The sequence below is a fragment of the Gymnogyps californianus genome, chromosome 3 (assembly GCF_018139145.2).
Source record: "Gymnogyps californianus isolate 813 chromosome 3, ASM1813914v2, whole genome shotgun sequence".
In the NCBI taxonomy this organism is placed as follows: domain Eukaryota; kingdom Metazoa; phylum Chordata; class Aves; order Accipitriformes; family Cathartidae; genus Gymnogyps; species Gymnogyps californianus.
Window position 1 is genome coordinate 7,733,849 of NC_059473.1, and position 14,057 is coordinate 7,747,905.

Below are 14,057 nucleotides of genomic sequence, written 5' to 3' on the forward strand. Positions count from 1 at the left end.
CCTACCTGAGTGTCTCTGAGATGAGATATAAAGCCTTTGAAATGAGGCAGGGAAAAACCTTTATAAAAAATGGAAACAGAAATTCACACCTACTTCTACGACTAGGTAAGGACATGAAATACACCACACAAATACATTTCTTTTTGATAACACGAACCTCTGCAAAGTCTGACCAAAAGATTTCAAGACTGATATACAAATGGAGGAATACAACTTATGAAATTAAGGTGTATTTTGAAATGAAAATTCAAAATCTTCAAGGAATGCAGAAACATTATTAAAACAGAAGCGTGTGTGCTTTCAACAGGGGAAGAAAGTAAACTGAGCTAGCTGAAGCAGTCTCTTCATACACTCAGACAGAAAAACGCAGTACTGCAAGAACTATATGACTACCACAGGATGGGGAAGAACCCAATCAAAGCATGTATCCAAGAAGAGAGAGGAAGGGAAAGGAGGAAAAGGTTTATAATACAGAAGGTATCTTCAGGAATATACTTCTATTTAAAAACATAAGCAGAGATCAGCCTTTATAATTTCTAAGGAGACTGAAAAAATAGAAGAAAGCAAACCAAGTATAGCTTTGCATGTTAACAGCAAGCCCTTCTACCATAGAAAAGTAAAAAAGAAGAGGGAAAAGACAAACAAATGCCTATTCAAAGCATTTTAACAAAATATAAGCTTTCAATTATGTCAAAAATACTAGACTACCCGGCAATTACTCCACCACTGAAGTACCTCTAACTTACAGTGTAAACCTGTAGCAAAGGAGATAATACAAAGCTTTAAGACGTGAAACAAGAGTCACATTTTCCCAAGTTACCCATCTTGTAAAAACTCTCAAGCTACCGAGGGTATCATTTTTATTTTTAGAATCCTTTTTACTTCAAAATGTATTTATAAATGTTCTGGCAGCAAACACAGGCATGCTGAAGTTTCTAGCTGCAGTCAAAGTTGGAATGCTTGAAGAAGTTACTCAACACTGTAGCACTAATAGTCCTGAATTACATCTAGGCAAATAGTTAAAATGCTCTATTTTCAACATGCATTAAAGAACATTCCATCCATCTTCGATACGGTTTTGGCCATGGTTTATTTGCAACTTTTAAAAGGGATTCAAAGTCTACAAGCATTTCTTTTTACACACTGTAATTTTAAAATTTATTTTTCTGTGGGAATTTAGTGACAAGAAGTAATAGTCTACGAGGATGAGTCACGTCCCTTTCAATTACACCAGCTAAAATGTTTTCAAAGAACACTTTAGTCACAGATTACTGTTAGCCACTCTGCTGCAAAACATCATAGTATTGCTTTTAACTAGAATTAACAACTTCCAGTTCATTACCCATTAAAAGTTCATCTATGGTGACTGCCTTAATACAACAAGGCCGCTGGCATTGTGCTTTCATCTTTAAAGAGAAGTTCTTGGGACTAAGACTGTATACTCAAAAATCTTAATTACTATAAAATTAATAAATAAACAAAAACAAAGAAAAAACAATTCAACAAGCAACAAGTTCTTTCACTGCAAAATTTTGCTGACAGCCACACAAACCCACTGCTTGAGTATACCAACACGTTCAAAATATCCTTCGCATTGATCCACAACAACAAAAAAGCAAAGTAAATTGAGCAATTTCAGTAGCAAGCAGATCAAAACCCAAAATGTGACATCCGCTTCCCCATCAGTTATATTAATTTCCAATTTAAATGACTTTCATAAAGAACATTCTACTGAAGTCAGATTAAAGAAACAAGTGATCTACACACAGTATTAATAAACTTAGACTAAACTTAGAAAAAGTTTGAAATCTTCATCGTTGTTTACAACAAACTTATGTTCTTGTCTCCAGTACCTGAACAGCAGACTTTCTGAAGTGCTTATAGCCAAAGAAAAGCTTGAAATTGCACATTCTCACAGCCAGCCATAAATGCAATCACCATGTGGTTTTGTTGAAAACTGCAAGTTTTAAGGGGGTGGCTGTGGAGAGGGACCTCCCCCCCCCCCCCCCCCCCCCCCCCAAAAAAAAAAAGCTGCCCAAATCCCTTTGTGTTTCAAGAGAAATTCAGACTTCATATGGTGGCTGACAACAAGAGCACAAAAAGAAATGGTACTGCAATAATGTCTTTGTAGAAGCATGTAGCATAAATGATGAGTCTTACGAAGCACTTGTCCAGACCCATTTTATTGCCAAAAGCTGAAAGAGGTAACATGTTGATTTGTTTCTCTGCTATGACAGAGTTCACAAACTGGAAAATATAACTGCCTTTAATCAACTTATCAAATACAGCTGATGTTTATGAAGACCAGCACAGTTATTTTAACAGTATTCTGGGTCAGCTGCTCTTGTTACTTTGCAAAAGAAAATCTACCTTTTCTCTAGTTAACTATTAGCATTATTATCTTAATCACAGAACGCTATTTCACTTGAGATTCATATAGTCCAACAAAGAAAGGCTGTTCTTTCTCCATTTAGAGCCTGCAAAAATAAAACAAAAAACAGACAGCATACCACAAGCAAACTGTCAGCTTGCTCATAAAAGATCAAGAGCAAGTCTTGCGCCTCAACAAGTCTTTGAAGTGATGCCTCTTGGATTAGCTGAAATTCTGTGTAATAGGAGTTGTGTAATTGAGCGGAACTAAGGAAAAAAATTCATCTTTTGTGACACTTCCACGAAAAGATATTTGTGCCTTGCAAAGACTACAGATTTTTGGAATACAGCATTAAAAGTCCTAGAGAACTGCAAAAGTGATTAAATATATCAGATAAACTCCCAGTAATGTGTTCTACAGCAACCAAAATATCAAGAAGTTACAAACAGTACTCCACAATGGAATCTGTTATCACGTTATACAAACTTTTACTGTTCTGTATCTTAATCTGTCTTACAGTGACACGTGTAAACAAATATTGTTTTCATACAGATTTTTGCTATGTATTTGCCAACCCAAAATGCTAAAGTACTTTAGGAAAAGTCACTATTTTTTCCTCCAGAAACAAAAGAGTAGTGATAGCTCGTTACAGTCAACATACAAACCTACATTTTTACCCATAAAATTTTGCAATTGATGAGAAAAACTATTCTGTTTGCTTTGTTGACTGGCCACATGCCGTTTCTGTTTTCCATAGAGCAACAGGAAAAACATCAGAATTAAAACAGAAGATGCAGCTCCAGAAATGACAGAGATGTCTGGAGGTGGTGTTCAGAATGAGACAGGAGTAGATACAAACCTTTAAACATTTTGAAAGGTGACAGTCTAACACTTTGGAATTTCTCATACCAGCTCCAAAAAACTGCCACTGCAAACCACACCATTTTCTGTTTGGTTTGGTATCAAAATACCTTTGATTTTTCCTCAATATAACTTTTATTTAAAAGAAGCCCAAATCCCAAACCCAATATTCTTTATCCCAGTAACAAAGAGAACAACCCACAATTAAGAGGTTATATAAATCACTTAATGAATAAATGAAAGCCAATAATTACATTAATGACAGCAGTACAACCTAACAAAATAACATTTAATCTTAAAAACAGGAAAAATGAAAAAAAACAGGTTTTGTGCAACGGTACCTGTGAAAATACTACCTAAGACAATTACAAAACCAGAAAGTGGAATGATGGTAGGCATCACCACAATAGTAGCAAGACATGAGGAGAAAAAGGTTGCTGATTGGAGTGATTTTGTAAAAAGATTTTAATTTCATCTTAAAGCCATAACTTCTTACACAGATGTCACTTCAGACTATTTAAATCTACTAAAGTAAAAGAAGAAAAGTCTCCTGGGGGCAACAAAAACAGATAAAATATTTACCCCAGGCACAGCTGCAAAGAGATATGTAACTGTTAAGTTAAGCTTCTTACAATATGTTTTCTTCTGTGTAGCTCAGGAACACGATAAACATCACAACACAAAGTAGATTTTTTTTTTTCCCCCCCACTGAGTAGGGAACTGACACACAAAACAATCTTGTGTAGTAACACCAGCTTCAGTTAGTTTATGGAAGTGCATTATAAATAATTCCATTAGAGAGATACCTTTTGTTTGCACCTAGCTATATTCTAATGTGTAAGATAACACATGAAAGCATATTTGAACAGTTCAGTGGAGACCAAAAGTACTGTTTAAAGCTAGGAAGCCTGCCAAGTTAAAAGTATGACTGAAGTCTTGGCTCCTAGTCAGCATGTCTAACACATATTAAAGTATGTACTGCCTGCCTTACGCTAACCCTATCAAGTATGTTAATTAACACTTTCCCAACATATGTGTAAGCAAATCCACTGCTAATCCTCTCAGAATACTACCATAAATTCCAAAACCAGGAAATTATTTTTACAGCACAACACTTACCTTGCCTTCCTTCTTCACTAATAAAGTTGGGGAGGAAGAAGCAATTATTCCTTACAGAAGAGGAATACCTGTTTCAATCACTACTGCCATGAGGGATTAGCGGACCTGGGACAATAACCAAACTGCCTCATTTATATCCCAGAAATTCTTTTAGCTTTACTCTCTTCTACATTATTTCATAGGGACCCTTCACTAAAGTCAGATGCTATAAAAATCTCACCACTCCAAAAAGACACTTTTCGAAAAACCTCACAAACAGCTGCTCATCTCTTTATGATTATCAAGACTTTCTATCTTAATTAACAAGTACCAATTTGAAATAAAAGCATTACTTGTCCTATTTTTCTACCCATACGTTGTCATAAAAATCAGAAAAAAGCATTATCTTACACTGAAGTCACATTTCTCTGAACAACCTGCTTCTAGTCTCTTATCCTATCAGAGATCATACAGACACAAAGTAAAAAATGTAAGAAAAAAAGCCTTTGGGAACTGCATTAATTTAAGTGCATAGCAAAAGCATGTTGTGGGACAAATAGGAACTTAAAATTCCTACTTCATTTTCACAGAGTCCTTTAATTGGATGGAGAGACAAGCAGAGTTAAATTTATGCAATCACTTTTGTAGAATTATCCCAAAGAACTGAAAAAAGTATGAATAACACAACCCAAGAAAGCATACTCAGAGACAGTTACCTCAATATAATTACTACATGAGAGTGTTAATAGAACTACTAAAGACTACATCTAAATTCTTTGGATCGTAATTTCAAGAAACGAAACATAACTCAGTGTGAGATATTAACCCAAACAAAAGGAATGAGGAGTTATCCTAGAATTTCTAGTTAACATATGTGACCAGTAGCATGATTATTTTTCCCTATCTAAGAAGCAGAGCCAGTACAGTCTGCCCGTAGCTCGGCAAGTCAGAAATAAAGTCCTCTACAAAGTGTTCAGTAAGTCTTTAATGATTGTATTTATTCTTGAAGGTTAAAGACTATCTGATAAGGCATACCTAAGATGACAACCAAATTGCACCAACTAGACAACTTCTATTCAGTTTGCATTTTTAGAAAGTCTTTAAATAAATTTACTCCAAAATATAGTGGAAAAGCAAAAGATAAAATTAGCTTAGCACACAAATGGAAGTCTCAGTAGATTTCCCATTTGAACTAATACCTCCCTACAGAAAAATCTGGCAATGTACCTGAGAGACACATTTACTACTAGTCAGAAATTCATACCTCTAATTCTATAAGTGCTGCAGTCACTGCATCTGTTGCAAGAGCACCAGCCTGTAGCTTTTCAATTGCCTGTAAAACAGAATTTTTAGTTGATGATTAGGAAATTCTAATATTCTGTGACTAAGCCCTACATTTTCCTAGTCCTGCACAAAACAAAATCTTCACCAAATTAGTTTAAAATGTAAGAGGACACAAAAACAAGAGGCACTGGAAATAGTCAGTATGCACCATGCGAGGGCAGATCCGAAGGCATGATTTCACTACTCCAACATTGAGACACTGCATTTAGTAGCAGATTCCTGCATGGTCAAATTTATAGCAAAATAAATTCTTATACCTGGTGTCCTCAAACACTTAATGTTTCCGTCAAGAAGTTTCTAATTTTCCTGCCAAAATTCAACAAAAATCCCTAGTACCACATATGGCAATTGTCATGAAATTGAACAGAAGTAAGTTCACCTAAAAGCCAACACATGAAAACAAATCAAACAAGACAATGTTATCTTCAAATTATATACGCACACAAAAATTAACTTCCAGAGCCTAGAAACAACTATGGCTGCATCTTCAGTTGCAAGACAAACCTGTAACTGTTCTTCATACAAGTTATTTATGTTGGCTACCTGGCTTAAGGAACCAAACGGAATTTCAAATTAGACTTAAATTCAACAGCAAACAACCTTTTTTCACACATAATTAGCTGGAAAATGAGTATCATCAGGGCTAATGCACAACTTTAATGAAGCTAGTGTTAAGGTTGGATGATTTTTGAGGCTTCTCATTACAAAATTAGATCGGTATTAGGATTGAGCAACAGAACTGTGGGATGAAGCGATAATTATCAGAGGCCAACTCTGAGACTCTTCTAAAAAGCCTGCCAAGCTCCCCAGCTCCTCCCTGGAGAAAGCAAAAGGCATCAGAAATTTTGGAGACAGGTCTTCCAACTTCTCATTCAACACTTAGTAGACAGGACTTGCCAGTTCCAAAGCTAAATTCTTGGAGGAGATCAAAAAAAATTAATTTCAATGGAAATGAAAGTCTTGCCATTTCTCCCTTTCCAGCTTCGGGAAGAGGGCTTTGATTTTTTGTTTTGTTTTTCATGTTTCTACCTCCCCTCCTATTAAGAAGTTAAGATCTATCAAGAAGAAAAGAATTGTAGAAATCCCTGCATTCACGGAGCAACCTGGATGCTAGAGTTTAAATAAATTCCAAAAAGAGTGGACATGGATGAAAGAAAAATCCAGACACCATATTTAGCTCCAGAAATCCCAGAGCCTCGGGAACAGCACAGGAAGCTGTAGGAATACTCTGTGTAGGTACTACTGTGTCCTTCTCCTGTTCCCCCACGGCTCCTTTGGTGTCTGCTGTTTGCCACCACCGATGAGAATGTTGCCGCACCTCATGGCCATGCACTCTATTGACTCTGTATCACGTTAACTGTTGCTGTTCCATTTTTGCTCTAGAAATGCACACAGCCTGAGCAGCTAAACCCAGATATGCCCATTCATACGGAAGGGACAGTGCTACCAAATATATTTCTTGTATACCCACTACAAGACTGTGGAGCTGGTAAGACATACCTTCTGACAGGCTCTTTTGCACACATGCTTGTATTCTTTAGCTTTGGATTCGGAATGATAACCTGCACCTACAATTAAGGCAAAAGGAAAAGAGATTATACTATCTGTCAAACTACAGCCTATAGCTCGCATAAAGAATTAACACACATACAGATACAGCCTTCCTTATTCTGGATTACATCAGCATTTCCTTTTTGTATCAAGGATTGACAACTTTATGCATTCCAACATTAATTCAAATACACTCAGTAAAATATAGGATACAGAGCAAATATGCAGAAGCATACAGGTATAAATCTCAGTGTCAAACAATCTGTTCGTATAAACATTCTCCAAGACATTCCAGTTTTGCTCACTCTTGGAGGATTTCCAGCATAGTTTTTTCATCTATTGTCCATCATTGGGCAAAAACCTTGGGTTTAAGTCAAACTCCAATTTTTCTTTTACTGCTGATTTGCAAGTTTGCAGTTACCATTCTGTTCATCTTCTCATGTTTATGCTACATTTTTAGAGCTCATTACTCCTGCTTTAGAACCAGCAGAGTTCCTGGAAATAAAGATCATACAATTTTTTTCACCTTTTTCTCATTTTCAGTCTGTCTATCCTGTTGCATGTAACCATTTTGCCCGGTTTTGTAGCCACTACCCCCTACTTCCATACCTGAAAAATTTATCAGTGCCCACTATTTGACTAAATACAGCATCAGAAAAATAACAGACAAGACTAGCACGCTGATATTTAAATTCCATCACCTTCTGTTTTCTTGGTTTTTTGAACTTGAAAAATATGCTTGTATTTATTTCAACTTCCCTTTCCTCACCTCTAGAAACGTTAGCTTTGAGAAACTCTAATAAAGTAAGTTTTAACACTACTAGTGAAGGAAAAAGAATTTTAAACAGAGTAAAATAACCCAGTAAAGGACAACATATTGAACAATTCTATTTGCTTTTAAAATGGAATACTAGGGTCGTCAAATATCAACCCAGAATAAGTTCCTTGAGAGTCTGGGGTTTTTTTTACCTTAAGGATTTTATAAACCAAGTAGCATGTTGGTTTTTCAAATATTTTAGGTGTCACCAGGCTACTTTGCTCAATTTCACCTCACGTCATCACACACACGCTAAAACAAATATACAGCCAGATATAAGCATCACTAATATTTTCAAGATTAATAGTATTTAAGAAAGAACCTATTAGAAAAGAATTTATGAGCAAGACACACATAACACATCATTTTTGTATCACATCTGAGTAGATGACCTCTTCATTACATGCAGAAAGAATAAATAGTAATTCACTTAAACACGAACAAGATCAAAAAAATTAGACTTGGAGGAGAACTTTCAAAAGGGTAAAAAAAAAAAGAGTTAAGTTCTGCAACAAATGGCCTAAGGAGGTTTCAAAAAGTCTTAACTAGACTGTCCTCACGGACAAGTTAGACAAGAAACTGTCAGTAATGAAACAGCTATGTTTGATCCTTCTGTAGGGTAAAGAAATAGACTGAAAGATCTCTCTCAGTTTGTAGGTTTCCCAAGCTTAGCAGATAACTGCAGAATTTGACATTTTATAACCATTTGGGATTTTGTTTGGGGTTTTCTTTGTCAAGGAGAAAAAAAAAAATACCATTCAGAACACCCAAACCCCTACATTTTTATTAACAGTTTCCAAGATCCTCCAGCCAATGCAACTTCCAATCAAACTCTTCACTCCCAGATCTACACCCAGAGTTAATGTCACTTCATTAACATACTAGTAGTCCAAAATCAATATAAAATTTTAATTGATATTTAGTTTGTATACGCACTATTTCCATTCCAGCTGTTATGCTCCTGCATCTTACCTGCATGGACAAGCACAAATCCCACTCGTTTCCCTCTTTGGGTTTGCTTTGTTTCGGGCTCTTTGACCACCACTTTTACAGCTGTAACCTGAGATGATTTGGAAGGTAACACTTCTACTGAACTTATCCCCTTCTCCATGATCATACATTAGGATCACCATCTTCTACTGGAAAAGAGCATCCTTCCATTCAAAAGTAAACTCTGGAGAGGAATCATCCTAAAACCAAATCACATGCATATGTTAGATACTGATTTCAAGAGATGAATTTCATACAAATAACTTCAGAAAGAACTTTTGGAAGAGAGATTTGAAACAAGGAGAGTATGCCTCTTCCCTAGCTAACGGTATTAATAAGACTTAAAATAATCAAAGTCCATGTTGCAAGTTGAAAGCAGCCTTCTCGTTACAACTTACTTGAACCTAATAATCTTTCCAGACGTTGTAGGGAATTGTTGATATAAGGCTTACCCATGACTGAGAGAAAGCTGCTTTCCACAGTCTCCTTTTATTCAATAGTACAACTTATTTCTCCACCCATCATGCCTAACTAGTTTTTAAAGTGGTGATGCTCCATAGCCACAATCTTTACTTCTTAAAAGTGTCATTCCCTGCCTGTGTGGAAAGTCCTAAGCAGCACTGTAGCAATGCTGGCAAAAGCTGAAAGTACATATGGCTGCATGGTAGAATCTCTTATCCTCAAATCACATACTGGCATCTGCCTGTGTGATTCTGTGTCTACATTTTCTGTAGGGGATGTAGAATCTGTCCATTAGCACAAATTCAATAGTCATATAAGAAGTTACAAACATGTGCTCCAGAGAATTGTAGCATATGAGTAACACACCTTTTCCTTTCTTTTGCAGGAAATAGCTGTTTAAGATCCTATAATGAACTCCTACTCTTCCATACTTTTTCTTCCCTTACCCTTATTATTCTCCACTAATTTGCAAGGGGGGAAGAAAAAAAAGAAATTAAGGGGTTTTTATGGCAAAGTATTTCTAAAAAAATGCCAAATAAGCCTAAAACAGTGAAAGACAGTTTGCCTAGATAAGTGTAAGGGTAGCTACCATGATTATTAGTGAACTACAACATGCTTAAGTCGATCTCAAATAATTTAGTAACCCTATTTGCTTTTGATCTTAACCCTTAAGATGTTTACAGAATTTAATGTTTATAGGAAGTTAATGGAAAAACTGTCAGTATTTTCTAGTATACAAAACAAAAAAGCTCCCAAGTTAAAGTACCGAACTATGTATTTTTCAGGAGCTGGAAAACAAATTCACTGTATTTACTGCTCCTCTTATCCACAGCCCAATACATGTTAATCCTGACACAACACTGTTTCTCTAGTTCAGCAGGTAAAATTAAAAACAGAGACACTCTACATGTTGAATTAATTCAGGAAGTGAAGAAGCATATAGTGTTAATGCATGAATGGAGAAAACCTCTATAACATATTAAGATATTCCAATACGATGTCTATCACTCCTACCACCTCGAGAGGGACTACTGGTAACCTAAGAATACTAGAAAGTGAATAAAAGTGAAAAAAATTAGATGTTTAATACATAGGATTTAAACCACAGATTTTGCAAATGCTATATGGCTTACTCCAGTAATTAAATACCACTCCATTTAAACAACCAAAACTATGCAAATGATGTTTAGCAAGATTCAGCACTGGCATGGAACAGACAAACTTGCTGGTTTACCACAACCATCCTTTCAATAATGAAAATTAGCACCGCTTCCTAGAAAGTTATTTATTTCCGCTCATTTTTTCTTAGATGCTAAACGTATATAGGTATCTTCATATATTTATAAATTTATATTTTAAAATTAAATATGAACTTATTGTTATAAATATATATATTTATACTAAATGAAAGATCACTACAATACCTAGACTCTACAGAGACAAAAAGCATTTATGGACTACCTCCAATTGTAATGGTCTCCTGTATAAACTTCAGAGCTAAGATTAAAGTCCTAATCACTGCAATTTACTTCCTTTTTGCTAATAATAATGAAGAACGCTCCAGCAGCCATTGGTACAGGCAGTAAGCCAAAACACAGCCTGTTTCCTACAAACTCCACTTTGCTGCATCTTACTACACCACACAGAATGTCATTACAGCAACAGGGGCATGACGAGGACTCAAGTAAAATGACAGAGGAGCAAGTAAAGAACCTATATTCTTGCAGAAATGGAAGAAATAGTGTGGTGGTAGGGAAAGTAATAATGATGGTAGTTAAATCGTTTTTGAAAATGAAGATACAGATGCCACTTAAAGACTAACTAATAGCATAAATCCAGACTGAAAGCCCTAATTAGGCCTTTACATACACTTGGGTCTGAGGATGCGTTTATTTTTACCAGACAACGTATAGTCAACGTATCTCAATAATTTTCTTCAGTTCATAACACTTCCTCCACATCAACTCAATTTTGTCAAACCCTTTCCCTCTCAAACTGTTCTTCAAGTCCTTTCAAATTTCATTCACAAACCTGCTGCTTCCACTTTGTAAGCTGCCATTGGAGCCAACCTTTCCCTTTCTAGCTACTCCTAGGATTTATCTGTTCTCCTTCCTGGCTGTCATATACTCATCACTTCTGATCTCATCCCTCCTCGTTACACAGTTCACTGTTCTGCATCTGTACAGCTACAGAAACGGTGGAGGAACATATTCTAGCTTGTCTCCTGAAGAACATGAACCATAATGATTTTACCAAAGTAGCCTAAAGCAGTTAATGCACTGAAAAAGTAACTCTGAATCCTACACAGGCACTCGGAAAAACGTAAATAAATTTATTTACACATTTGTTTACATTTACGTTAGATTCTGTGTATCTAACCCAACGCAGAAAGAGCGGCTCAGTCTTTCAGTGCGCTTGCCATAGACACCACAGCCATTCTATCAGCCAAGAGGTGGCCCTCACCATTCCCCCCAGCTTCAAAGCTCTGCCTAATGCTCGCTGCACAGAAAACAGCTCTACAGAGCAAACACTTACAAATGCGGCACAGGGATGAAGGGAGAGACGTACACACCGATGTCTCCGTCTCAATACTGGCAACATGGAAGAGTTTATTTTTAAGAGCTTTTGGGGTTTACAGTAAGAGGCCTGAGGCGGGGGGGGGGGAGGACGAAGAGCAACAGGGCGAGAGGAACGCACTTAACCCCACGAGCGAGCAGCCGAGCCCCTGCAAGCGAGCGCTTCGACAACCAAGAGGGCACAGCAGCAACCGAGCAGCTGACGAGGAAACGAGCAACCAGCAGCCGCCAAACAAAAGCAGAAAAGAAACTTTTATTTGGAAAAAAGCCTCGGCGAGACCGGCCGCGGCTGCTGGCGGGCGGCGCCGCTGCCGCCGCCCCGCGGAAGCCCCCGGGGAGGGCCGGGCGGCCCCTCGCCGGCACGGCGGCAAAAACCCCGCACCAGCGGGGGAGGCGCGGACGCCTGCCCGGCGGAAGAGGCCGAGGCGGCCGCGCGGCGGGAAGGAGGCGCAGCGCGAGGCACCCCCAGCCCCGTTACCCCCTCAGGGAGGCAACGGCCAACGGCCGGGCCCCGCCAGCCCCGGCATCGCCATGGCAACGCCCGGGGGCACCGCCTCCCCCCTCCCCGGGAGGTGGGGCCGCAGCGGCGGGGGTGACGTCACCCAGGGGAGCCCCCGCCGGCGGCGGGCGGACTGCTCGAGCCCGCGCGGCCGCCTCGCGGCGCGGCCGTTACGCCCCACCGCCGCCCGCGGAGCCCCCGGGGGAGGAGAAGCGAGCGGCGGCGCGGGGAGGTGGGAGAGGACAAGGCCGGGCAGAGGCGGGGATCGGCGGGCTAAGGCGGGGCAGGGCGGAACCAGGCGCGAAGCACTCACCCTCCGCCGCCGCCAGCCTCGCGCACACCCGGAACCGTCCGCCCGCCCGTTGCCTCGGTGAGGATGAGGCGTCCCGCCCACCGCCTCCCTCCGATTGGGCGAGGCGAGCCAGGCGACCGGAAATGGTTTCGAGGCCGATTGGCGGCTCGGAAGGCGAATGCCGCACCAGTTGCCGCGGGAGCGCCAATCGCGGCGGGGGTCGGGGGCTCAGCCCGGGGGAGGGCGTTGTGGCTGCAGCTAAAGGGAGGGGCGCCCCCATTTTTCCCCTCAGGCTGGGCGGACCGGCCCCGCTTATCGTTGGTCTGGCGGGCGTCGCCGTCCCGGGGAGGCTCGGGGGGACCTGTGAGAGAGCTGGCCGGCGGCCAGGCCCAGACGGCGGCCGTCAGCTTCCCCGCGGGGTGCGGGAAATGGTGGCCGCAGCCTCCCCGAGGAGAAGGCGCCGATGAAGGCGCTGCCCGGGCGAGAAGGAGCCGGGCCCGGAGCTGTAGGGAGTGAGGGCGGGAGGCGGGCCCGGCGCACGCACCTGCCTGTGGAGCGGCTCTGACCCGCCACTCCCAGCTCGCTTCCCGGGCTGCTGGGCCTTCGGGCCGCTTGGCCTTCGGGCCGCTTTTCTCTCCTTCACTTTCGGTAGCTTTCTCACAAACGACCGTTTCCACCGAGCAAAACCTAATGAAAAACCAGACCAGCGTCTGATGCGTTTTGCACTAAGGATTTGTATAGGTTTTGTCACCTTGCTCCCAGCAGATGCATGATTTACAACGGCTGCCCTGAACAAAACAAACTTTACTGATGACAAATAAGTATTTTTCACAGTAGTCCTGTCAGCAAATCCTCACACCAATTGGATATTTTGCATCTCCTTCCTTCAATGGGCATTTGAGTTTTGTTACAGGAATATTAAGTTCCTATTAATCTGCCCATATTGTTCTGAAGAAGACTTGATGGCAACTCTGCTGGTGTCGCTTTCTAAAGTTACCTTCCCAGGAATGAGGGCTGCCACATCTAAGTCCCGTTGCCTTCATACCTTCTCAGATGATCATTCCTGTCAGTTTCGGGAACCAGCTGTCTATGTGCACATCACTTCATGTAGCCCAGTTCATGTTGTCTACGGTTCCCAAAGTGCCTTCACTCTCAGAGCCCCTGCTCCTCTTCTTTGTGGGACTGTGAAACAAGAC

General features: G+C 40.2%; 1 protein-coding gene across 2 annotated transcripts in view; it reads right to left on the reverse strand.

Moving 5' to 3' along the window:
* The window catches only part of TASP1 (taspase 1), an 89,538-nt gene extending 80,328 nt beyond the window's left edge, over positions 1 to 9,210 (reverse strand). For both annotated transcript variants that reach the window (XM_050893804.1, XM_050893803.1), the window contains exons 1-3: positions 9,015 to 9,210; positions 7,175 to 7,242; positions 5,595 to 5,663 (exon numbers count right to left, since the gene is read on the reverse strand). In XM_050893804.1, the coding sequence (XP_050749761.1) occupies positions 5,595 to 5,663; positions 7,175 to 7,242; positions 9,015 to 9,159 (282 nt within the window). In that variant the 5' untranslated portion in view covers positions 9,160 to 9,210. The remainder of the gene's footprint in view (positions 1 to 5,594; positions 5,664 to 7,174; positions 7,243 to 9,014) is intronic.
* Positions 9,211 to 14,057: the final 4,847 nt, after the last annotated feature.